At 39.1% G+C, this 23,819-nt stretch overlaps 1 protein-coding gene across 10 annotated transcripts in view; it reads left to right on the forward strand.

Moving 5' to 3' along the window:
* The window catches only part of KMT2C (lysine methyltransferase 2C), a 176,912-nt gene that overhangs the window by 104,652 nt on the left and 48,441 nt on the right, over nucleotides 1-23,819 (forward strand). For 7 of the 10 annotated variants that reach the window (XM_072327392.1, XM_072327391.1, XM_072327396.1 and 4 more), the window contains 11 exons: nucleotides 1,639-1,758; nucleotides 4,148-4,264; nucleotides 6,833-6,934; nucleotides 7,585-7,689; nucleotides 8,705-8,886; nucleotides 9,682-9,846; nucleotides 10,478-10,587; nucleotides 16,449-16,514; nucleotides 17,917-18,129; nucleotides 21,798-21,926; nucleotides 23,637-23,756. In XM_072327392.1, the coding sequence (XP_072183493.1) occupies nucleotides 1,639-1,758; nucleotides 4,148-4,264; nucleotides 6,833-6,934; nucleotides 7,585-7,689; nucleotides 8,705-8,886; nucleotides 9,682-9,846; nucleotides 10,478-10,587; nucleotides 16,449-16,514; nucleotides 17,917-18,129; nucleotides 21,798-21,926; nucleotides 23,637-23,756 (1,429 nt within the window). The remainder of the gene's footprint in view (nucleotides 1-1,638; nucleotides 1,759-4,147; nucleotides 4,265-6,832; nucleotides 6,935-7,584; nucleotides 7,690-8,704; nucleotides 8,887-9,681; nucleotides 9,847-10,477; nucleotides 10,588-16,448; nucleotides 16,515-17,916; nucleotides 18,130-21,797; nucleotides 21,927-23,636; nucleotides 23,757-23,819) is intronic. The other 3 variants (XM_072327398.1, XM_072327399.1, XM_072327401.1) reach the window with 3 other exon arrangements.

A 23,819-nucleotide genomic window follows, 5' to 3' on the forward strand; every position in this document is an offset into this window, starting at 1 on the left:
TATGATATACACGTTTCCTTTGTGCTGCCATGCAGATTTTACTTGAGTTGCCACATTAGAAGAGCAATTGCTTACTACACATAATCATAGAATCATAGAATGATTTGGGTTGGAAGGGACCTCAAGTGTCGTTAAGCTCCAACCCCCCTACCTCATGCAGGACCCCCAGGCTCCATATTTAGTGCTAGACCAGGCTATGGCCCCATCCAACCTGGCCTTGAACACCTCCAGGGATGGAGCATCCACAGCCTCTCTGGGCAGCTGTTCCAGCACCTCACCTCTTGCTAAAGAACTTCCCCTTGATATCCAACCTAAATCTCCCCTCCTTCAACTTAAGATGAGTTTGGGTTATACAGGAGAAGTGTAACCAAGATTCTAGCTTTATCCCGCTAGAATAAGAAGGCCCTCAATATGGAAACAAATTAATAAGGCTAGCACAGTAAATTTAATCTCCGTATTGCCACAGATCTGCTGATGCTGAGTAGTGTGCCAGTGCTTGCTGGGACTGAGACATTTTGGCAGAAATAGGGCGGATTGATAAACTGCAGAGCTCTTGGCAGAACAGAATCAGAGTCCGGCCGTCCCATTTCTGTCTGGTGGAGCTTGCTGTGGGCTGAGATTCACCTCAGATGGCCCACGTATCAATTCCTCAAGCATAGAATTCAGGAAATGAATGATCCTTTAAGTATGCCCAGTTGTAAATTCAGACTGAAGGTGTCTGTCCCACAATCTTTACTTAGAGCTCAAGAAAGTCTTCCTCAGGTTTCAGTGTCTGAGGAACTTCAGCATCATTTCGTGTACATCTTCACACATTCTTTTGTTCTGCCATATTTCATGGGAGGTGTTACAGAACATAACACGGTGGGAACTGTGTCAGTAGAGATAATAACATAATCAATTAGTTGAAAAGAATCTGTAGGTACAGTGTATGTATGTGTACTACATGCATATAAGAACGCTGTTATTTGAGATTGCAGTGTAACATGAAGACCGCGGGGTGAAAAACCTTAGTATTGGGAATTTATAATGTGTCGGGGTTTTCTTTTGTGTGGCAGACTTGCAGGAGAGAAATGCTTTATTAATTATCATGGCTATTTTTCTTTTCTCCTATTGTTAGCCTACATTCCTTATGTTTCCTGCACTTCTAAGAGTAGCTGTAGCCATGCTTGTCAGTAGTTCAGACTCCAACGATGAATAAGAACATCTATTCTTTCAAAATGGGGTTTGAAGGGAAAAAAAGGGATCCTGTCCTCTTACAGTACTGCCTCCTCGGCTTCATGCAGTACAACACAGGGCTGTGATTTACCGTTGTTACGATTGATTGCTTTATATTTGTATCGTGTTTGGTTTATGAAACTCATTTTGTTGCACTTAACCATCACTTCGAGGTTTGTTGTATTTGTTTCAGTGTAAGATTCAATGACAACCTAAAATCCTCCCACCTTCCTCTTGCTCCGCGCGAACTAATTTACTAGTTAATGTAGAAATGCCTATGCCTGCATGTGCTTTGCTTTTCAGATTTCTTTTGTTGCTTGCTTTTTCTTTTTTTTTTTTTCCTGTATTTTTTTTTTTCTTTTCTTTTTCTTTTTTTTTGTTGCCAAGTTTTATACATCTATTTTCTCACCTACCATATCCTAGGGGGCTTGGAGTACCAATAATACAGTCAGCCCACCTTCCTGGTCCCCAGACATTTCAGAAGGTCGGGACATTTTTAAATCCAGACAGCTTCCTGGCAGTGCCATTTGGAGCATCAAAGTGGTAAATAATTTGAATTTATTTTCGTATGTCCGTTGCTATCTTTCTGCTGTAGAGACTACTGATGAAATTCTGTCTATCGCAATTGAATTAATCTTCCATTCTAGTACTGCTTAACGCGTTTAGAAACCATTAAAACTCTGGAGCTTTCAGGTTAGAAGAAAAAGTGTGCTTTCCAGAGCGCGCAATACGATGGCATTGCCTGCTATTACAGAACAAAGGCTGGTCTATATTAGCTTTGCATAGCCATCAAAATAAGTTACATGAGAAGGAAAATGTCCTTAAGTCTGGCAGTAAGGTAGGCCAGGCAACGAAAGGAGCAGAGCTCTGAGCTGGGGCTTGAGTTTGTTGCTGTGGAGAAACCCTGCAGAGCAGATTCAAAGTGACAGCCTTTTCAGCTTATGGGGGAGCCAAAAAAAAAACCAGCTACCTCACCCGATTAGATGGACCAAAGCTTGAATTCACAGTGGCAGTTACTGTTGAAAATACCTTAAAAATTTAATGACGAAAAAACAACCCAAACCAACAACCCTGAGTGGTGAAGCACTAACAAACAGTTGCAGGTTACCAGTAATTTATCTTCATTTCACTTTAACACTCATGCTATTTTTATTTTGACATGAGCTTTTGCTGCTTCAAGCATTAATTTTCAGCTTACTATTCAGCATTAACATTGATACAAGTGTGTGCTTATTCCTATTACTAGCTCTGGGAAAATAACAATACTGATATGAAATCTGAAACGTACAGATAGGAAACGTGTCAGCCAAGAGTTTACGCCTTAAAAAAAGAAATTGATGCTTGTATGTTCTGTCTGTGCACATGTATTAACTTCATGTATGTAAAGACAACATTATCCCTTCACTTTTACTGCCTATGAATACTTCTGCCATCAGTAGTGCCCTTCCTTCATATTCTAAAGTAGTGTTGCATTACCTTATATCATAAATCAGTTTAATTTCTTGTTACATTTATGGATATATATTGAGAAAAGTATAATCTTCAGTATGTCCTTCTAAATATGACTGTAAACTTTTATTATCTTCTTTCCAATGGGAGTTGGTATATTTGAAATGTACTGTTAGTAATACTGAGCCCATCATGCTGCTTTCCATCCATGGAGTTCCTATCTCTGTCAGTAGGAGCTGTTTATGTCTGTTGGCGACACTGTCCTCAAGCAGCTTTATGTTCAATTAGCATTGTTTTATTGAGTAAATCTTTTGTCTTGGTATTAAAAGCAGCTTCCAGCAAATGTCTGGATCCATGCACAGTACCTTCGTAGGTAATCTGTGGACAGAGTTGAGCTGTCTTAGAAGCAGAGATTATTCACATACTCAAAGTCAATCAGTAACCTCATTGCTTATTTTGTAGTAGGAAAAATGTTTGCTTAGACGCATCCCACAGTTGCTGTCATGTTTCAGAGCCTTTGCTCTCTATATAGACGTGTTCTGTAAAGGTACGTGACACGTTGACCAGAACTGGGTAAGGGACATTGTCAGGACGTTCATTTTCTTTCTGGAAGCAATTAGGGAATTCCTCTTACAATTTGGATTCAGCTGATTTTGAAATAACAAGAAAAAAAAATAAATCATGAAATTCAAACTGAGTCACAGGAGCAGTGTGAGGTAATTATTATTTAAGAAACATATTTGCTTTTCTACAGTAAAATGTAATTGAACACACTTTGTGGATGCTCCAAAAGCACACAGGCACTGTATGTCTCTGCATATAAAATAAGGAAGGGGGGGAAAGAAGCTGTCTAAAAATAAGTGGATATTTTCTAAGAGAAGCCTACTATTATGGGGAGTGTTGATTTGAGTTTAATTGATATAATTAATATAAAAAGCTCTCTCTGTATGTGCTGAATTAAAAGAGTTCAGTGTAGCCAACTCCCGCTTCTCTTTGGGAGTAGGATTGAGTCCTAACAAATTCCAGTGTTTGCTTGATTATTCAGAGTGAAAGAAATGTGTCTGTGATTGCAACTAATCAAGGGTCCAGGCCATATGCAGAATTCACATGAGCTGAGTGTTTAGAAAGAAAAATGAATCATGTAATGGAGGATATTTACTTTGGATATTTCACAACTATGGGGAAAAAACCCCACATTTCCAATAATTCTTGAACAGAAAATAAATGTTTCTGGTTTTGTCTGCTTTCTCACTGGTGATAAAGGTGATCATATTAATTCATGTAAGTAATTATAGGAGTTAGAGTTATTTCATTACAGTCTCTGCAGTAATTTGTTGACTGTCGCCTAGGGTGCCCATATGCACTTGAAGTCGTAGGGTGTTTTGTTTTACTTACGTTTTCCCTAGATATGTTGAGCAAGTTTGAATCCCTCGGAACAAAAGGACTGCAGACTGAACTTAACTTGTTATCTCACGTTGAATAGGGCCGTGGATCAGGATTCCCAGGGAAGCGGAGGCCACGCGGTGCAGGTCTTTCAGGACGAGGTGGCAGAGGCAGATCAAAACTGAAAAATGGAGTTGGGACCGTAGTCATTCCAGGGGTAAGAATGCTTATTTTTAAGTCATGTTGTAGTCTGTGAATGTAAAGTAACCTAATTCAACCATAATTCTGTCATTAAGATGCTGTTTAAAGCCAAAGAACACTAAAAAGTAGAGGTATATGATGAAATCTGGTTATTATGGTTATTATTACGTATGTATGATTATGAACTGCAGCACTAAAGCAAAATAAACCTGAAGCAATTTTATGCAGCTGTTTCCAATTAAAGGGACAACTGCTGGGCATCTTGGCGTACTGCTTCTACTTCTCAAGTGGAAAAAATGCCAGATAAGTACAACATTCACTGAACGACAGAGTAGGGGAGACCGAGTTATGTGCATACAAGTAGAACAGGTGAGACCAGAGGTTGTTCTACCCTGGGGACCAAACCTGACTGTGAGGGAAGGGCACAAAACAAAAGAGCCACAGACAATGAGATACTGCTGTTCTGCCTGGGTTGGGAAGTTGCTGAACAGAAGGTGGTGTCATTGCTGGTGTCACTGCCAAAGCTGTCCAAAGCTTCTGTTGGAGTTTTCTGTCATAAATTTGTGTATGTGCTTCTAAAAACTGCTAGTGACCATGCTAACCTCTTTCAGTTCTACAACTCATGAGCCTGTTGAATGCAGGCATACCTCCCTTGCTTTACATTGCTGCCTGCTTCTGAGAGCCCTTAGAGAAAAGATGGTTGAGAAGTGCATTTTATTATCTTCCTGCCACTCATTTTTATAGGCATCTGCCATTTCATCTTTGTTTTCCTTCCACTTTTTCATTGCTAATCTGGAGAAACCCACTATTATTTGATGTTCCTTGTATGAAAACTGTTCCATACAGTTGCTATCCTTTGCAGTTGTTTTGGTGTGTTGACTATGTTGACTTTGATGTTCTATTTCATATCTCAGAACTCAGTCTTATGGGGTTCTTAGTGCAGTTCTTTATAGATGTCATTCATTTTTTATTACTCTAAATATCTTAATATTGTTGGCAAATTTTGTCACTGTGCTCCATGTTCCAGGTTGTACATGTGTAACACATGGCCTGTTAGCACTCATCTCTATCAGGATGTTCACCATTGAAAAATAAAGGAGATAATTGATGTTATTATTGAAATTGAGTCATTCACGTGGTTATTTTGATATTAGAAAGCACAGCTTTGTACTTCAAGACAAGCCAGGTTTTGTAGAACAAACACTTAAAAACTGTAACAAATCAGAGAATTTTCAGTGAGTTTCAGTGTTGTAACACAAATGACCATCACTATCCTCAGTTTCCTATAGAAATTTGAACCTGTGGTTTTTAATGTGAATGGCAGCTTTTCTACTTCAGAGTTGAGAGCAGCAATGTGGCTGCCTTGGAATAAAGTAGATGAAGGTACCAGTACAAAGAGATCAGCCTTTTCCAGATTAGTGGTTGAAACAGAAGTATTTTCAGCCCCTTTGCTAAACTTGTTCGTACTAATGGGATAGTGGCCATTGAGCAACTACATGAATTTGGAAATCATTACATTTAGGGAATGGGGGAGAAAGGGGCTACAGGTGAACTCCCATTGGCTCATGTCTGGTGTCAAACTAGCATCAAAATCGGAGTAATTGAGTTCTTCACGTTTCTGCTCTTTTGTACATGTAAGCAACTCTGAGCGCTTTGTGGAGTCTGTGGAAATACATGCATGGGAAAAACTCTCCCTAAACATCTTGAGAGGTGTTTCAGGAGTTCTTTGGGTTAATTAGTTACAGCTGCAGAGCTGTCCGCAGTTCAGTACTTAAACCATGTTAACAGCATACTTATATTCCCTTTTTAGCTATTTCTCAGTACATGCTGATTTTCAGCAACGGTGTATCAGAAAGATTCTTGTAGCTGCTGTAACAGTATTTGCATTTGTCTCTAGTGATGTTTGAATTTGTGAACTATTTAGAGTATTATTTAAACAGAACTAGGCGTGTAAGTTTTGAATTGCGTTTTTAAAGTAATCCTCTTATATAAAACTAGAACAGCTGGTAAAACCAAGTTACATTTCCTTAGCATGCATTTATCCTGTCTTTTTTTGTGGGTTTGTTTGTTTGTTTGTTTGTTTTCTTTCATAGAACTGCACTCCTGTCTTCTAAACACTCATACTCACTGCTGGCTTGGAGTAAACAGCCTAAGTCTGTTAATGCAAAGTCATGGGTAGCAAATTCTGCACAGCAAGATTTGTATAGAAGTCAGAGCACAAAGCATTCTCTGATGTTTTCTTGTGACTCTCCCAAAATCACTAGGACTTCTTTTCTTCTTTTTCTTCCTGAGGAGCTCTATAAACACATGCATACACTGAGTTAGTGAAAGGCAATTGAGAGTAATGATGTTCTTAGTCAAAAGGAGAATGGCAGTCTACAGTAAGACTATACAGATTGAGATCAAACCAGCGGTGAATTAGTAAAATGATTTCTTATGAAGATAGCTTTCTATGAAGGACATATGCACATTCTGATATCCTTGTATTCCCTGGCATTAAAAATCAGCATTCTTATAGGTTTCATGTTGTCTCATGTCTTAAAAAATGTGATGTGCTTGCTAATTACTGTGTTTGTTTTGGTAGGTTACGACTATGGATATTTCGTCTAACAAAGATGAAGAAGAAAACTCGATGCATAATACAGTAGTCCTCTTCTCCAACAGTGACAAGTTCACTCTCCATCAGGTTAGACTCTTAAGCTTTCATTGCATTTCATAGAATCGTTAAGGTTGGAGAAGACAATGCAGACCTTCCAGTCCAACCATCAACCCATCCCCTCATGCTGACCGTGTCCCTCAGTGACACACGTACCCTTTTACTGAACACCCTTTTCTTGGTGACTTCACCACCTCCCTGGGCAGCCTGTTCCAATGCCTGACCACTCCTTCTGAGAATAAATTTTTCCAAGTATCCAACCTGAAACTCCTCTGGTGCAACTTGAGGCCACCACCTCTCATTCTATTGCTGTTACCTTGGAGCAGAAGCTGACCCCCACCTCTTTTCATACAGTCATAGTGTCAGCCTCCTTTCAAAGAGTCATAGAAACACTAAGGTCTCCCTTGGGCCTCCTCTCCTCTATCTTGAACAATCCCAGTTCCCTCAGCTGCTGCTCTTAAGACTTGAGCTCCAGACTCTTCACCAGCTTTGTTGACCTTCTCAGGATGTGCTCCAAGGCTTTGATATCTTTCTTGTTGTGAGGAGCCCAAAACTGCGCACTGTACTTGAGGTGTGGCATCACCAGTGCTTTTAATTAAAAAAAATAAATAAATGTTATTGAATATTTTCTGAATTTACTGTCTAACATGTTGAAAATCCACACTTTTCTGTAATTTCAGGATATGTGCGTAGTTTGTGGGAGTTTTGGACAAGGTGCTGAGGGCAGGTTGCTTGCCTGTTCTCAATGTGGTCAGTGTTACCATCCATACTGTGTCAGTATTAAGGTGAGTGCTTTGTTATTTAAGAGATTACTTAATTACACTGTTTTCATATTGTACTTTAATAGCACTATGCTGCCTTTGGTTTTGTGGTAATTAAGGGAGTCATTAACTTGTTAGATATTCTTCAGCTAATGTGACCATTATTTGTATGCAACTTGTGAAAGAATTTAATTAAATGCCATTTTGTAGTATGCACTGCCTCAAGAGAAATTAACCTTTTTGTAATTTCACAACCATAAATAGTACTGATTATCCAGCAGTTGGTTAAAATAACAGTTTGAGATATCAGCTTAAAAGCTAAATACGAGCAAAATTAAAATCAAAGAAACAAAATGTAATGCAGCTTCATTTACTGGGGGCATAAGGTTTAGTTGATTCAATTTGTCTGTTGGCTGTCAGAATTGACAGCAGTTGGAGTGGTTAATTAATACATTTTTCTTTCATTAGTCTAGGAGAGAATGTGTGAAAATTAAATCTGAATGGTATGAGTTGACTTAGTAAGAGGATAATGAGCTATTTACTCCAATATATAAGCTATATGCTACTTACTGTACATGTATGTAAAACAGGGATTTCTTCAAATACATCACAGAATGTTATTTAAAATGTACTTTACAAAGCATCATATGCATTTTTCATGCAGCTGTACTCTGGCTTTACATTGGCATGCTACTTTTACATTACTGGACCTCAGTAAATTATTTGCTTTAGGTGACTGAAAACTCAGCATTGGCTATTGTCGGGTGATGCTGTCCTACATGTAGACCTAGTGCAGCCTGTATTCTCTGACATTCTGAATTTATATTCCTGAAGGGTATCAGCAACTCCACACAGTTCCTTTCTGTTTGTTCCTTTCTCACTTAGTGGGACTCCACAAAGTCTAATTGAGAAATGGCTACTTGTCATGTTGTTAGTGTGAGTGGTAGAGCACCCTGTGCTGCATAGCCAGGCCTTAATTTACGCACTGATTATACTTCACAGAGCAGAGTTCAACTAATTTTCACCTTGCCATTTGCAGATTACTAAAGTGGTGCTTAGTAAGGGCTGGAGGTGCCTGGAGTGCACAGTATGCGAAGCCTGTGGGAAAGCTACAGACCCAGGAAGGCTGCTTCTCTGTGATGACTGCGACATCAGTTACCACACTTACTGCTTAGATCCACCCCTGCAGACTGTTCCGAAAGGAGGCTGGAAGTGCAAATGGTGTGTTTGGTTCTGGTGTCAGAAATGGTGGCCTTTTTTGTTCCATTTTGTCACTTTATATTTGCAATGATAACTGTAATAATTGCTTTAATTGTGTTTTTGAGTCAAGTGAATTCAAACAAACAAAATATTTTTGCTTTGTTTCAGTCAGTTATCAATTCAATATGGTTAGATTAGGTTGCGATTGGACTTGGTGATCTTGAAGGTCTTTTCCAACCTAAGCAATTCTATGATTCTATGGAAATTGTTCTTATCTTCTCTTAATAACCTTCTTCATACCAGAAAACACAAGTAGAGGTAGACAATATTTATTTTGAAACCTCTAGTCAAAAAAACCTAATCTACAATCACTGCAACAATTAATTGGCATTACACCAGATTGCTCCAAAGATAAAACCCTCTGAAAACCATTCATGTTATTTGAGTGAAATACAAACCAAATAGACATCTGTGTGGCTAAGTGTCTGCTGGTGAATGGCAACTGGAAGCAGGCGCTCCTTTGACCTTGTTAAACTGTTACGTACACCCATCTGCCTGTTTTTGCAGATTGAAAGGACTTCTCACTTAGGAAATGCTTAAAAAATATTAAAAAAATACAGCAATGTTCAAGATCTAAATAATAATTCTTCATTCAGATACAAGATTTTGACCTGAAATAAGCTTGTTTCCTCCCATGGAACTAGTTTGTGATCTGAAACTAAATCATTTGCTCAATTCTAAATTAGGAGAGCTTTAAAGCCTCAAAACAGTTGTCTTGTGAACTGCAAGTAACAGATCATTCTTCCTTTTCTGCAGGTGTGTTTGGTGCAGACACTGCGGAGCAACTTCACCAGGTTTAAGATGCGAATGGCAAAATAATTACACGCAGTGTGCTCCCTGTGCAAGTCTGTCTACCTGCCCAATCTGCTATCGCACTTACAGGGATGAAGAACTTATAATCCAGTGTAGACAGTGCGATCGGTAAGGATCACTACTGTTCTACAGGCGTTTTGTGGTTAAAGCTCATTTTATTTTTGATTTATTTATTTTTTTCCCCCCCAGTATAAAAGCATAAAGATGAAGGGAATGGTCTTGTGGTAAAGAACACTGGACTGAATCTCAGAAGTCTTTTTGTTATTTCATTCCTAGTTGTACTACAGATTGTATTATATGACTCTGGGCAAATTAATTAATCACTGTGCCTCATCTTCCCTCTCTGTAAAAACAAAATATAACTAATTTACCTCACAAGGCTGTTGTGGTGAGGCTAGATCTAGATTATGTTGTATCAAATGAGTAGTTAAAATGATTTCAAATATAGGGAGAAATTATAATACCAAGTCTCTACCAAGATATATTTGCTTCTGGTACACTGCTTTATAGAGTTTTCCTGTGAAGGGAAATAGGTAATCTGATACTCTATATGCGGTATTTAACACACACCACTATAGAAAAATGTTGTGTATGGAGAACCTATTTCATCCTTTCTCCCTATTAGAATTTAAATTAAACAAGTATTTCACATTTACTTGGACCATATACTGATATTTAGGTCTCCTAAAACACCACATATTTCCTTTAAATTGTATTTTTTCCCCCACTTAATTTCTAGATGGATGCATGCAATCTGTCAGAACTTAAACACAGAGGAGGAAGTGGAAAACATAGCTGATATGGGTTTTGACTGTACCATTTGTAGGCCATACATACCACCAACAAACGGTAAGAAGACAATTGAAACCAATGGCAGGACTGCACACTGCAATAAATAGGTTTGGGAATGGGTTGTGGTTCTTTTCTGTGATGGAGAGTTGGCTTGTTGTAGAAGCGAGATCTTTGTTTTTATTTTAAGGGCATCATGGAAGTGTCCTCAGCTCTTTCTCCCCCTCTCACAATTGGTTGTAAAGCCATCTCTGCAGCCAAAGACAACCTAGCAGGGAGAATTCTTGACAGATTTAGTGAAGATAATTTGGGCAAAGGACTAAAAACATCTGATGTTGAAAGGGATAAATGCATCTCACTTTGTCAGGAGGAAGGATGAACCATCTGAATTGAAGAATATTGAAATAAATTCTGTGCAGTAAAACATTCCATATATCAATTCTTTGAAGCCTTCTGAAGCAGCGGTAGCTGTAACAACAGTTCATATAAATATTTTTTCCCTCCAGTCCTACAGTTTATTAACGCCACTCCCTCAGCTCTCCCAATATTTAAGACCTATAGTTCCCTACGTGTGATATTTGAAAATATCACATGTATATTATATCTCCATATTTCCCTTCTCGTGATTCTCCATGTTTTTCATTTCTCGTGAATTTTCATCTTCTCTGGACATGTCTTCAGGGAACATACTGACTTCCTTGTCTGCAGTATGCAGTTTCACAGCATTGGTACTTCAGGAGCTGAGGTTACTGTGGTTTTTCTCTTCGAGCACAGCTATACCATCTGGTTCTGTGGGATGGCACTGGTTAATTTTATAGCGAGTGGCTTGTCAGCAATTAGATTGGCCTATTAGATGATTTATGGTCTTGCTACAGGAATAGTATCCTGGGTCTGTTTTCTCTGCATGTCAGTTCACACAGGAGTGTCTGCTTCAGTCTGTTGCTTTAACAGAGCACTGATACCACTACACATTTTCAGAGTAATAGTATGGTGAAGTGTTTATGTTAACCCTTTATTGAGAGTGTCATCAGTTCTTGAGAACATGGTAGAAAGGAGGGAGCAAGAACCAAGCAGTCATTTAAAGAACAAAACCCCAGGGGTAAGATTGAGATAAAGGGTTGACTTCACCACAAGGCTTGTGTTTGAGAGGACTGCTGAGAAGAGTTCAGCAGAGATCTGAAGTTCCTTTATACCTCCCGTCCTCATGTTTGCTTGTGTAAGTTGATCAACTGTATGTGTGTGGTTGTGGAACACTTCTAAGTACTGCACTATTGTCTCTGATAGAAGGATTACATATACTTCGGTATTTCTACAACTTGCTTCACATGTGAGTTCCACTTTCTCAAATTCAAAACAAAAAGTTTTCTCAAGGGACTTGTAAATATAACAGTTTTCTGTTTCTTTTGGTAATAACGTTTGGACAATTAAAACATGCATAACCAAGTAAGGAATACTACCTTTTACATAGGAGCTTGCAGAACTACTGTTTGGATGATAATAAGGTTCATAATTTGGGAGGTGGAACAACTTCAGAAGGGGGTATCAGATGTTTAACTGAGATAGTCCTTTCTGAACACCACCATGAAGATGTGTAGGTTCATCTTCTGAGAAATAGGAACCAGTCCTGCAAGACCTGTTAGAAAGTTCCCCACCCTTCTTTGCAATTTCTGCTCAGCTGTTTTATGAGACAAGTTTCTCTGCTTTTTCTTTTTTCATCTTGACTCGGTATGTGTAATAACTCTAACATGTGTATGTTTGCACAGTTGCATGTCTAAATATATCATTTGGTGCATGTTCTAGAAATAGTTGCATGTACTTTTATGTGAAATGTTTCAGTGTTTTGTTATTTTTTCTACAATGTGTTTGAAAATTGTGTAATTCTTTTTTGTTTCAAGATGAGATAAACAAATGCTAACAGTATAAAGTTTCTCAGAGTATACCATATGGTAATTTTATTGGGATAGTTCTTTCTCTTTCCATCTGATCTACCACAGAGGATATTGGTGTGTTGCAAATATTATTACAATTTTCTTTACTACTTTATTTGAAAAGAAGCAAAAGACCCTCAATCTAGTAACTTAGCACTACATAGCAGCTGAAAAAGTGGGTGTATTTGTTGGTAGTAAGTAAATTCCTTCTAGAATGTATGCATTGAGAAAGAGCTTCCATTTTTCTCTCTTTAGAAAACAAGAACTTGAAGAGTTCCTGCCTCTCTCAAGAATATCAGATATGTATCTGATAATCTTAAAGTCATCTTCATGAAAAAGGGATAAAATATAAATAGTTTTTCTTTGTGAGCATACATAAATATCCACAGCCCAACGTATGGTAGAATTTGTTCCAAAGTAGCGTGGCGTAAGCCTTAATTATTTGAAGGACACATCTTTGATCAGTATTTCATCAGGTTGTTTTTAATATGGTCTCATGTTAAAATACAGAATTATAGAGTCTTCTAGATTGAAAAAGGCCTTCAAGATCACCAGATCTGAACATCAGCCCGATCTGCTGATTCCCATGACTAAGCCATGCCTACTAGTGTCACATTCACATACGTCTTTAATATATCCAGGAATGAGGACTCAACCACTTCCCTGGGCATCCTGTTCCAATGCTTGACCACTCTTTCAGTGAAGAAATTCTTCTTGATATTCAGTCTAAGCCTCCCTTGGCTCAACTTGAGTTTGTTTTGTCACATGCTACCACTTAACCACCTGAGAAAAGCACTGCAGCCTCCTTTGAGGTAGTTGTAGAGAGCAATGTGGTCCCCTCTCAGCCTCCGTTTCTCCAGACTAAACAACTCAGTTCCGATAGCCACTCTTCATGAGTCTTGTTTTCTAGTACCTTCACCAGCTTTGTTGCTCTTCCCTGAACATGCTCAAGCAACTCAGTATCATTGTAGTGAGGGGCTCAAAATGAGCACAATATTTGATGATCTCACCAGTGTTCCATTCAAGGGGACAGTAATTTCTCTAGTCCTACCAGCCACACTATTCCTGATGCAAGCCATGATGCCATTGGCCTTTTTGGCCACTTGGACACACTCTTGGCCATCTGTTGATCAACACCCATATGTCTTCTTCCAGGCAGCTTTCCAGCTGGTCTTGTCCAAGGCCATACTGCTGCATCAGGTTTTTATCACCCAAGTGCAGGACCTGGCACTTAGCCTTGCTGAATATCATGTAGTTGGGCTCAGCCCATTGATCCAACCTATCCAGATCCTCTCAGAGCCTAATCAGATTGATATTCCTGCCTAACTTGGTATCATCTGTGAGTCTGTGAGAGTTAACTCAATCCCCTCATCTAGATTACTGATAAAAATTGAGAACAAAACTGGCACCAAGACTGAGTCCTGGGGAGCACTACTGGTGACCAGCTGCCAATTGAACTGAGCTCTGTTCACCAGGACTCTTTGCACCCTGCCAACCTGCCAGTTCTTCACCCAACAAAACAGTACACCTATCCAAGCCACAAGCCAGTTTTCTGTGGGAGAGAATGCTATGAGAAACAGCACTAAAAACATAGCTAAGATACAGGTAAGAAACATCCACAGCCTCTCCCTTGTCTACTAAGCAGGTCATTGTAGAGATTAGTTTAGTCAAGAAGGACCATATTTGCTGTGAAATGACATCCAAGATCTGCTTTCCTGGTACTTTTCTTATGAATTAAGACATTATTATTAACTCAAATTTTGAGTGCTATCAAGATTGTTTTTAACTTTACTGTGATTCAAGTACTGGCAGCTGATCTATGTAGCAGCAGCCTTTGTGCTGTAGTTCCTGCACATTCAGGATAGAGATGAGCATCTCTCACACCCACAGTCATACTTTCTCCCAGACCTCTAAACCATCTACCCATCATTTCTGCCTGTCATTTACCATTGTACATCATGGCTCCCCTTATGGAAACCCCATCTGTAAATTCCATCTCTTCAGCTCTGCCTGATTTTCTTTAGTAGGAGCAGCTAAGGAGATCTGAATGCAAACACACATAACAGCTAGTTACAGCTCATGTGGTAATATAAGGCTTACTGTGTGTACTTTACATTGCTTCTGTATCCTGTACTTATAATATTAGGAGCTAAAATTTTAAATGTTAATTATTTGGCATGGATAGTATTTCAGCTGTCAGATTCTTGTATGTCATAGTAATTGCAAATAAATCCCTGCATCACACTCATAGTTATGCAGGCATCTAATAATACTCAGGTGTTGTGTCTCCACACGGACCACTTTGTACTGTCCCTTATGCTCATTTCATTTTTTCCTGGAATCATTCCTTTCCATTGCAGCCTTTAAATTGCAGCCACCTTTCATTTTGAACTGTGATTTATTCTGATTGGATTGGATTTTGTGCACTGTTTTGTTGTTTCCTTTTTGACTGAGGCTGCTGGATGCTGCATATCATTCAGCAGCTTTTAGACCCTTTGGAAAATAACCATGTAATTTTGGTTGAACATCATCTGAGTTCATCAGAAAGCACTGTCCTTGCTTTGTTGTAATCTTTAAGGAGTATTTGTTTCACTGGGACCATCTTAGTCTGACTTGGAACTCTTTTTATCTATTATCCATTTTATTGATTTGATCTTTTATCTGCACTCTAATTAGCTTCTTTTATGGAAATTTGCTCAATACTGTCTTCAAACATTGTGCATCTTCTTTGGGCCAGTCTTGGAAGTCCTCACCTTGGCTGCTGTCAGCTTGTTTGTCTATTTCAAGTCTATTCAGTCTCAGCACTAAATTTGTTCAGTGTGATGTGGATGAAGACTCCGTGTTGTACGACTTCTGTGTTAGGGCACCAAATTTCTGTTCACGGTGATCTTTATGAACATTTTGCTTACCTTAGAGTCCGGTTCAATAGTTGTTAACTTTGACTTAAAACAACTTGTAAACAACAGAAAGATCAGGTGATATCTCCTCTGCCTTTGATTGTCTCTTAAAATTTGCCTTTTTCTATTCCAGTTCAGAGTTTGTGAGTGTCTTCTAGCTAAGATTTCTAGGGGGAAAAAATGTGAATAAACATTGAATGTATAGCAATGCTAACCATGTCAAACTAACTGGGGTTTTTTTTGTTTGTTTTAGTTCTCAGTGTGAGATAAAAGCTTCTAATTTTCCCTGTACTTACTGTCTACATAATCTCTATAAAGTTACTACTAATACTAAAAATCTAATCTACATATTACGGGTCAGTGAAGCGTGATTACAGTTATTGTAATTAAGGCAGATGGGAAAAACATTTCTACCTGCAGCAGTAGTATGCTAGCACCAGAGCACATTTTGATCATCATTTGTTCTCTGAAGCATACAAGGCACAGTTTTTAAATTGAGCTTCTACTGTTCCATTGGTCAGTATTTTAATTTTGAGTAAGAATTACCCATTACAAGTCATGTCTCATCTGCTCTAGGATGCTGTATCAGCCTTACTTTGTTACCCATATATAAGACATCTGACAGCATAGATACGGCTAGAAGTCAGTGTACGAAGCTGCTGGAGTCACCTACCACTTCTGGGGAGATAAGACAGCAAATGATACTTGTTCATAATGGCCTCCTGTCAATAGCATGTAGTTCAACAAAACCTGGGCAACGTGAGTAGTGTAGGGGTTACCTTAAAATCCTCCAGATCCAGTGCATGTGTTTGCCTGGGGCCCGGTAGGCGGAGATAATTTGTCATCATGTTCAGTGCTTCCCCACTGCCTTTCTTGGTGCAGATGTATTGGAGAACTTCAGCTGATGCCAGGCTTGTTTTGTAGTCGCATCTTCTGAGACACTGAAAAACCTTTCTTTAAAGGTGCTAGCGAAAGTTGCCACCAGCATTCATTAGGGAGTTCAACAGAATAGTTCGAAGGAAAACTACTTGATAGCTTCAGTTTAAATCAAGTCACGCTTTTTAAAAGTTGAAATGATTTTCCTTATATTTTTCAGTGCCTTCTTTGGACTGTTGTGATTCATCAGTTGGAGCTCAGATTATTTCAAAATCAAAAGAACTAGGTAAAGAATGTAAATACTTAATCTTTGATCATTTAGCACATCGTAAGGGTATACTTTTACATCAGGCAAAAATTCCTTTTTGTTTTTATAACACATGACATTAACCTTCCAATTATCACAGCATGCTTTTCATTATATTTTTTTTTCTCTCTTCTTTCTTCTCTTTCGCTTGCCATACCCGTGCTGTAATAATAATCTGAGACTGTGCTTTGATTCTGCTTAGTTGCTTGCCTTAATATTAGCAGTAAAAGATAACACAGTTTGGCTGAGTTAAAAATACATAAAGGGTGAAATTGTAGGAGGACACAACTTTTCTGTATTCGCCCAAGTGTATGCTTGGAATTTACAATCTTGACAAGCCTACTGACAAGTCGTTTTTATATCATAGTCCCTAACACGTTCATCATGTTCGGATGGCTTCCATCACGTCAGGATTTTATTCTGCTCGGTATTGCTGAGTGAAGTTCTGAGAGAAGCTTATCCCCTCCAATTCCTGAAAAAAAATATACGCAGTTTTTTATGCACTCTTTTTTAGTTCAACTTAAGAAAACAATCATCCATGAAGAGCTGCATTCAGAACCAGCTGGGTGCAGGATGTTACATAAGAAAATCGAGCAGGAGTTATAATGTCCAGGTGCTCTCAAAAATTGTGTTATGCAGTCATTATGCAATTGGGATCAAAGAGCAGAAGCATCATTGCAGCCTCTTCATTACTGCGCATTCCCAGAAAGTTCCCAAACCTCCCATTGGAATTGCCAGTGCAGACTGAGACAGCAATGTCTTCCTACATTGTGATTTTAAGGAATAATGTAAAGAATTTATCAGACTCAGTTGTCATGCAGCAGCTTCAGAAGTCTTGCAGGTCTTGGGAGACTTGAGTTCTACTCCATTTACAAATAGATCTGGAGCCATTCACTTGATATAGTTTATTTTTTGTCTACCTGTAAAAGAGAGTTAAAGATTTGCCCTATTCACCAAGAGTTCTACAAGACTAAAGCTGAGTTACAACATGAAGCTGTACTGCTGAGGGCTTTGGCTGTTAAACAGCAGGGACCTGAACTAAGACTTGCACAGATTTTTCTGTGTCGGGAATACACACATACCCTAACAGGCACCAGTTTCCATAATCAAATAGTTCTGTTTAATGAATTCTGGATGTAAGTTGTTCTGTAGCAATGTAATGGATGGTTGCTGGATTTGACATCAGACTGAATTATAAAGCTGTAACTGTAACGTGTAAGACAGTATCATATCTCTCTGTTTTATTTATACTGACTTCCTCACTCATGAATCAGTTCCATACATGTGAATTATTAACTCTTAAAAGTGCTGTTCCTAAAGATCTAAGACTTGTAAATTAAAGAGTTTTATATTGCTGTTATGATTCATTTAACTTTTATAGACCCACCGAAGACATACACACAGGATGGAGTCTGCTTGACAGAATCCGGCATGTCTCAGTTACAGAGCCTAACTGTCACAGTACCTAGAAGAAAACGGACGAAACCAAAGCTTAAATTGAAGATTATAAATCAGAACAGTGTGGCTGTGCTTCAGACACCCCCAGATGCCCAGTCAGAACACTCAAGAGATGGCGAGATGGATGACAGTAGAGGTAGCAATGTTCTTTTGGCCTGTCTTGTGTTTTGAGTGCTGCACTCCGTGTGTACGTTGCATACATCCCTAGGAGAGTTTGTCACACTCATATTTGTAAGTTCTGTACCGAATGATCTGTGGGAATTGCTTGGACATTAGTCATGATTCACTGTTGAACAGTTCAGGGATTTTCTTACCATTGTTTTGTTTTTGTCATCCATGCCATTTGAGACACTTTTCTGAGGTTGGCAAACTGGAAATAGGAATCACCTCTTTGTTTGATCATCAGATTACTTTAGGGAATACTGTGCATTTACTGAGTACAAGTGCATTTTGAGGCTCTCAACAGCACAAACACCATTTGAAAAATGGTACCCTTGGCTCAGCAGTAGATTCCTGCAAGGCCCATATTTGAAACCAAGGAGAAAGAGAAATAGCTCTTTACTCAAAGTCTGTCTTTTATGAGGTGGGCTAAACTGAGAGTCCGAGAGGAGAAAAATACTTTTTGTTTGTCCTCATCTCCAAAGAAGAATTTAAGACAGAATTTAAGTTTGGAAGTGAGTTCTGAGATGCTGTTCTTGTTCAGGTTGATGACAGTGTACGCAGAGACCTGCCAAATGGTTTCAGTTTTTAGGGTAGAGTATCCATTTAACATTGGAGGTAAGAGGAAAGATAACAGTGCTTGCACAGTGTCTCAGGCTGCAAGGGATGAAGGGGTCTGGACTAACACTTGCCTATCCAACCACCTCATTCTGTGTATGGGATGGGATTTTGGTAAGTCTTAGAAGCCTTTGGGATAGCTCCTTCAACTGCATATTTGAACACGAAGCAGAGTCGTATTGCAGGGGCCAGCAGTACTCAGTCTCATCTCCTTCCCTCAAAGTGAAGTGAGCACAGCAGCCAGAAGGTGGGAGTTGAGGGAGGGAAAAGAAGCCCCTAGGAGTAAGCAACCTTCTTTTTACTTTAAATCTTCGCTCTTCAGCAGTAGAAACAGCAGCCATCGTTGTGCAACACCATTCTCCCATCCTCTTTGCAGCAGTTTGGCTGTATATCCTGTTAAGTATGTTGGTAGGATTGGTGTTAATCCATGGCCTGAGGAAAGGCTTACTGAAACGGCAGGTGTGAAAGTTATTACATTAGTCATGCAGGTGTCTGTTACGAGTGGAACATGGGCACCCCACATCACCACAATCTAAAGTGCTCTGTTTATGCAACATTGCCTTGTTGTTAATCAGATTAAATGTCATAAGAAGCCTTTTTTTAGATACAGAGTGTGTGCTTGAGATAACTGGGTAGTTCAACCATCAGCATAGTTTCCATCTTAACTTGTTGATATAAGTATTGTTCCTGTTGTTTGATTAGCACATTCTTAACCTTCTGCTACTGACTACAGGAGTTTTTTTTTTAATAATAGTTTCCCCTTGTTCATAGCCTTTAAAACAATTGAGTAGTTGGTTTTCTTTTGTTTTCTTTGGAATTCACGGAGTTTGATATATCATCATACCATTGCTCTGACTCTTATTCGTCTCATGCGTCCATATAGTCTACCAAGTGGGTTGTTGAAATGAAAAATGCTTTCAATTTTGGTTTGAAGGCATCAAGACAGAGAATTAACCACTTGCTTTGTTCTTTCACGGTGGTTGATCATCTTTACTTCTACAACTGTGTGCTTGTGTTCTATTTAACAATGATAACTTTCTTATCTGCTTGTTGACTTTTATAGATATCCTCTATTGCTTGATACCAAGATACTTAAATGTAATAGCAGAGTATGGTACAATCAAGGCTTCCACAGACTTTGATTTCAGTTCTGTATTTCTTCTATGGTGTTGGGTTTTTTGTTTGTTGTTGGTTTTGTTTTGGTTTTATTGTTCTGTTTTTGTTTTTCTCTTTTGTTGGAACATAGCAAACAAATATATATATATATGTTCCATAGATGACATTTTTAATGTATTGAGAATCAAAGCCTGTTCACGTGTGGCTGTAACTGTATGTAAATGGCAGACTGGCTGGGTTTCCTGGAATCTCTAGTCAGAGTAGAGTGGATCAATGCCTGTTCTCTGAAAGGCTGAAGTTTTTGTGTGGGCATCAAGCTGAATAAGTCTATGCTGCTGCTTTGATTGAAGCAACGCGGTACAGTAATTCCAGGTAAATACAAATGGTCTGGATGTCAGCAAGCTGAGTGGTGCAGTTGATACAGTAGAAGGAAGGAAGGCCATCCAGAGGGGCCGGGACAAGCTTGAGGAGCGGGCCCACATGGGCCTCATGAATTTTAATAAGACCAAGTGCAAGCTGCAGTGCTTGGGTCAGGGCAATCTCAAAACATTGGTACAGATTGGGGGGCAAATTGATGGAGAGCAGCCCAAGTTAAGAACCTAAAGGTGCCTACAGGAAATCTGGATGGGAACACTATTTCAGGGAGAGTAATGACAGGACAAGGGATAGTGGTTTTAAACTGAAAGAGACTAGGTTTGCATTAGATACAAGTAAGATGTTTTTCACTATGAGGGTGATGAGGCACTGGAACAAGTTGCCTGCAGAAGCAGTGGCTGCCCCATAGTGGTGCTAGGTTAGATGGGGCCCTGCACAGCCTGATCTTGTGGGGTGGTGTTCCCCGTCCATGGCAGGGGGTTGGAAATGTGTGATGTTTAAAATCTTTTCCAACTCAAACCATTCTGTGTTTCTGTGAAAAGTCGGGTCAGCGACTGAGCCTTTGAAAGAGAAGAGTTGTAGCTGTATCACAGCTGACATGGTATTACGGTCCACTTCTGCCTGTAGTAGGGATGAATAGACTACAAGGCATATTTCTTGAACTACATTTTTCCTGCTTACAAATGTATGCATAAATACAAAGTAGAAAATGTGTATTTTGATATTTTTCCCGGCACTATTGCATGTTTCCTCTAGTTATTTCAAGAGCTTTACGACTTAATGAAGATGTAAGGTCATGGTTATAATAACACTTTAGGGATACCAGAAACAGAATTAATCAAGTTTCTCTTCAACACCAAAGGCTTTTTAGTGCTCTTATACTTTACATCTGTTGTCTGGCCTGCAGTCCTGTAGAATATGAACTCAAAATTGTGATCTTTGTCTCAAAGGCTGAGTAATTCTGTTGGGTTGAATTTTCTGCTATATAAGTCAAACTCCTCTGCATAAATAAGTCTGCTTTCAGTCAGCCACACAGCTTCAAGTCAAGAACCCTCTAAACTAAGAGTCATTATATATTATCTTCCATCTGTAGGCTGTATTTTTTCAGTCTGTCTTCTCGATGAAAACAAACTCAACTAAACATAACTTAGGTGGAAGGTAAACAAAATATATCTTGCAAGTATTCATGTTCCTCAGTGTATTGTTAGAAATTGCTTAAATGCTTCGAAAATGCAGCACAGGGTATCGAAAGAGGTTCCTGGAGTGATAAATCTCGAGAGTCACATGCAATAATGATAGCATTTAGTCTCTGGTGTTGCACTGACACAACCTCACAGGAAATTAATGCATATGCTGGGTCTTTGTGTAGTCGGGGGGGGGTTCTACAAAGGGTTGAAAGAGCATGGCTATCTATCATCCTCCTGGAAAAGCTGTTATTCTCAACAGTTGCTGAGAAAACATTGAGGTGTATGCGTCTTGGGAAAATGTCTTCCTTCCCACTTTCCAGTTGAACTTAGCATTGCATCTTTTCTGCAGAGGGTGATCTTATGGATTGCGATGGGAAATCCGATTCCAGCCCAGAACGGGAAGCTGTGGATGATGATACCAAAGTGGCAGAAGGAGCTGATGGGATTAAAAAAAGAAAACGAAAACCATACAGACCTGGTAGGACACACAATTCACAGAATTTTGTCACTTGTTTCACTATTTATTTCTGTATCATTTTTAAAAAGATTAGGAAAAAACTGTGAACTTATGAAGTCTTCTCTTGCTAATTGGTGATGTCATCGTTTTTTTGCCAAATACGTTTCCCAAGGTTGCTTCACAGCAGTACAGCTGCAGTAATATCTTGTTGATTACAGGTTTGTAGTTCAGATTTATACCTTGTTACTGATTGTTAACCCAATAGGAAAATGTATTCCTTTTATATCATCAATGGAGGCCAGTTTGTGAGTGTATGGACATCTTGAAGTATCTGAATTTTGGAGAACTTTCCACTGGTTTCTTACTTTCTGAAGTCACTGATAATAGTAACATGCTAAACATTTGCAGAGTACTTCTGGCAATTAATCTTAATGAATGCATTTATTGGATGGAATTCATTTACTTTAATTTATCAGTGCCGTCAGCTGTTAATTGTTCTGTGGAATAACTTGTGTCTTGAATGCAGAACCTCTTGAGCTGTCTCTTGACAGAAGATACCTAAGTGACTGCATAGAAAGTAGCTCTGTTTCTTTTAGGTCTCATTCTCAACCCAAGATAATAAGGTGTCCTTAGACAAAAGCTGCCTTTTTTAAGAGCCCCTACATCACACTCCTCAGTGTGCCTCAGTGACTGTCCTCGTGCTGCTTATGCAGCCTCTCACTGCTGTGGGATGATAAGCAGGCTGTAGTCATTGCAGTCACAAATACTCTTTCCAACAGACACACCCATCCTCCTTACTGTGATGGCTGTATCCTCTGATTATGAAGATAGTAGGGGAGGAGAATAGAGAAAGGAAGCATCACGGTCCAATTTGACTTGCTTCTCTGTCAGTCGTTAAACAGCTTTCTACCACCATTTTCCCTCTCCAGCACTGTGCAAGAGCCGTGTCTCAGCAGGTCAGGCCCAAGTGCATTTTGCCTTCCATGATGGGGGCACCATATGGAGACGGTGGTGCAAACCCACAGCTCTTAACAGAGATCTCCTCTTTCTCTACAAGTAATATACCTCAACAAGCCATTTATTTCCACTGACGCGTCCTCGAGAGAAGAGAGCTTCATTTGCTCAGAGTGATTTTGGATCATGAGTTGTTAAGCAGCCATCTGTTAGTTTTCTGCAGCCAACAATTTCCCTGAAAAATTGAACAAACCTGAGTTTGATGCATGTATGTACCTATAGACCAACTGTAAAGGACCAGGAGCACTGCAGTCAATCATTAGTGAAGGATTCTGGAGTTTCAGCCAGTATCGTGTTGGTTAATTATCTTTTCATTATGTGGTACATACTGTCATTTAAAGTGGTGAGCTCTCCAGAGCAATTTGAATTTTCTTATGACCCCTTAATGTTCTTTAATAGGTTTCATTTAGTAGATTGACTAATTTTAGCAATTCATCAGCTTGCCAAGGGAGGAGAGAACCAGCATCTGAAAGTCACCAGGTTTGGTGATTTAATCTTCTTGCAGATGTATTAAAGTCCTAAAATTCTGATCCTTTCTGATAATTACATTTATATCCACTGAGACATAAAAATTACGAAATGAAAGCTCCTCAGGTATGTAGGATTTGTTCATCTCTAGGTGCCGTTGTCCCCTTCACCTGCAGAATAATCTTGGCTCTCATTCTTGCTATGAAATACAGTTTTAATCAGTATACTGAAATTCTGCTTTCTTTTTAGGTATTGGTGGATTTATGGTACGTCAAAGAAGTCGTACAGGGCAGGGGAAGACTAAAAGATCTCTCTCTAGGAAAGATTCTTCTGGATCTGTTTCTGAGCAGTTGCCTGGCAGAGATGAGGGTAAGTGCAGAAATTTGCTTTTCATTTTTTGTTCATGCATAGTAAGGTAAAAATAGTGCCGCT

This window comes from Excalfactoria chinensis, chromosome 2 (assembly GCF_039878825.1).
Source record: "Excalfactoria chinensis isolate bCotChi1 chromosome 2, bCotChi1.hap2, whole genome shotgun sequence".
NCBI lineage: Eukaryota > Metazoa > Chordata > Aves > Galliformes > Phasianidae > Excalfactoria > Excalfactoria chinensis.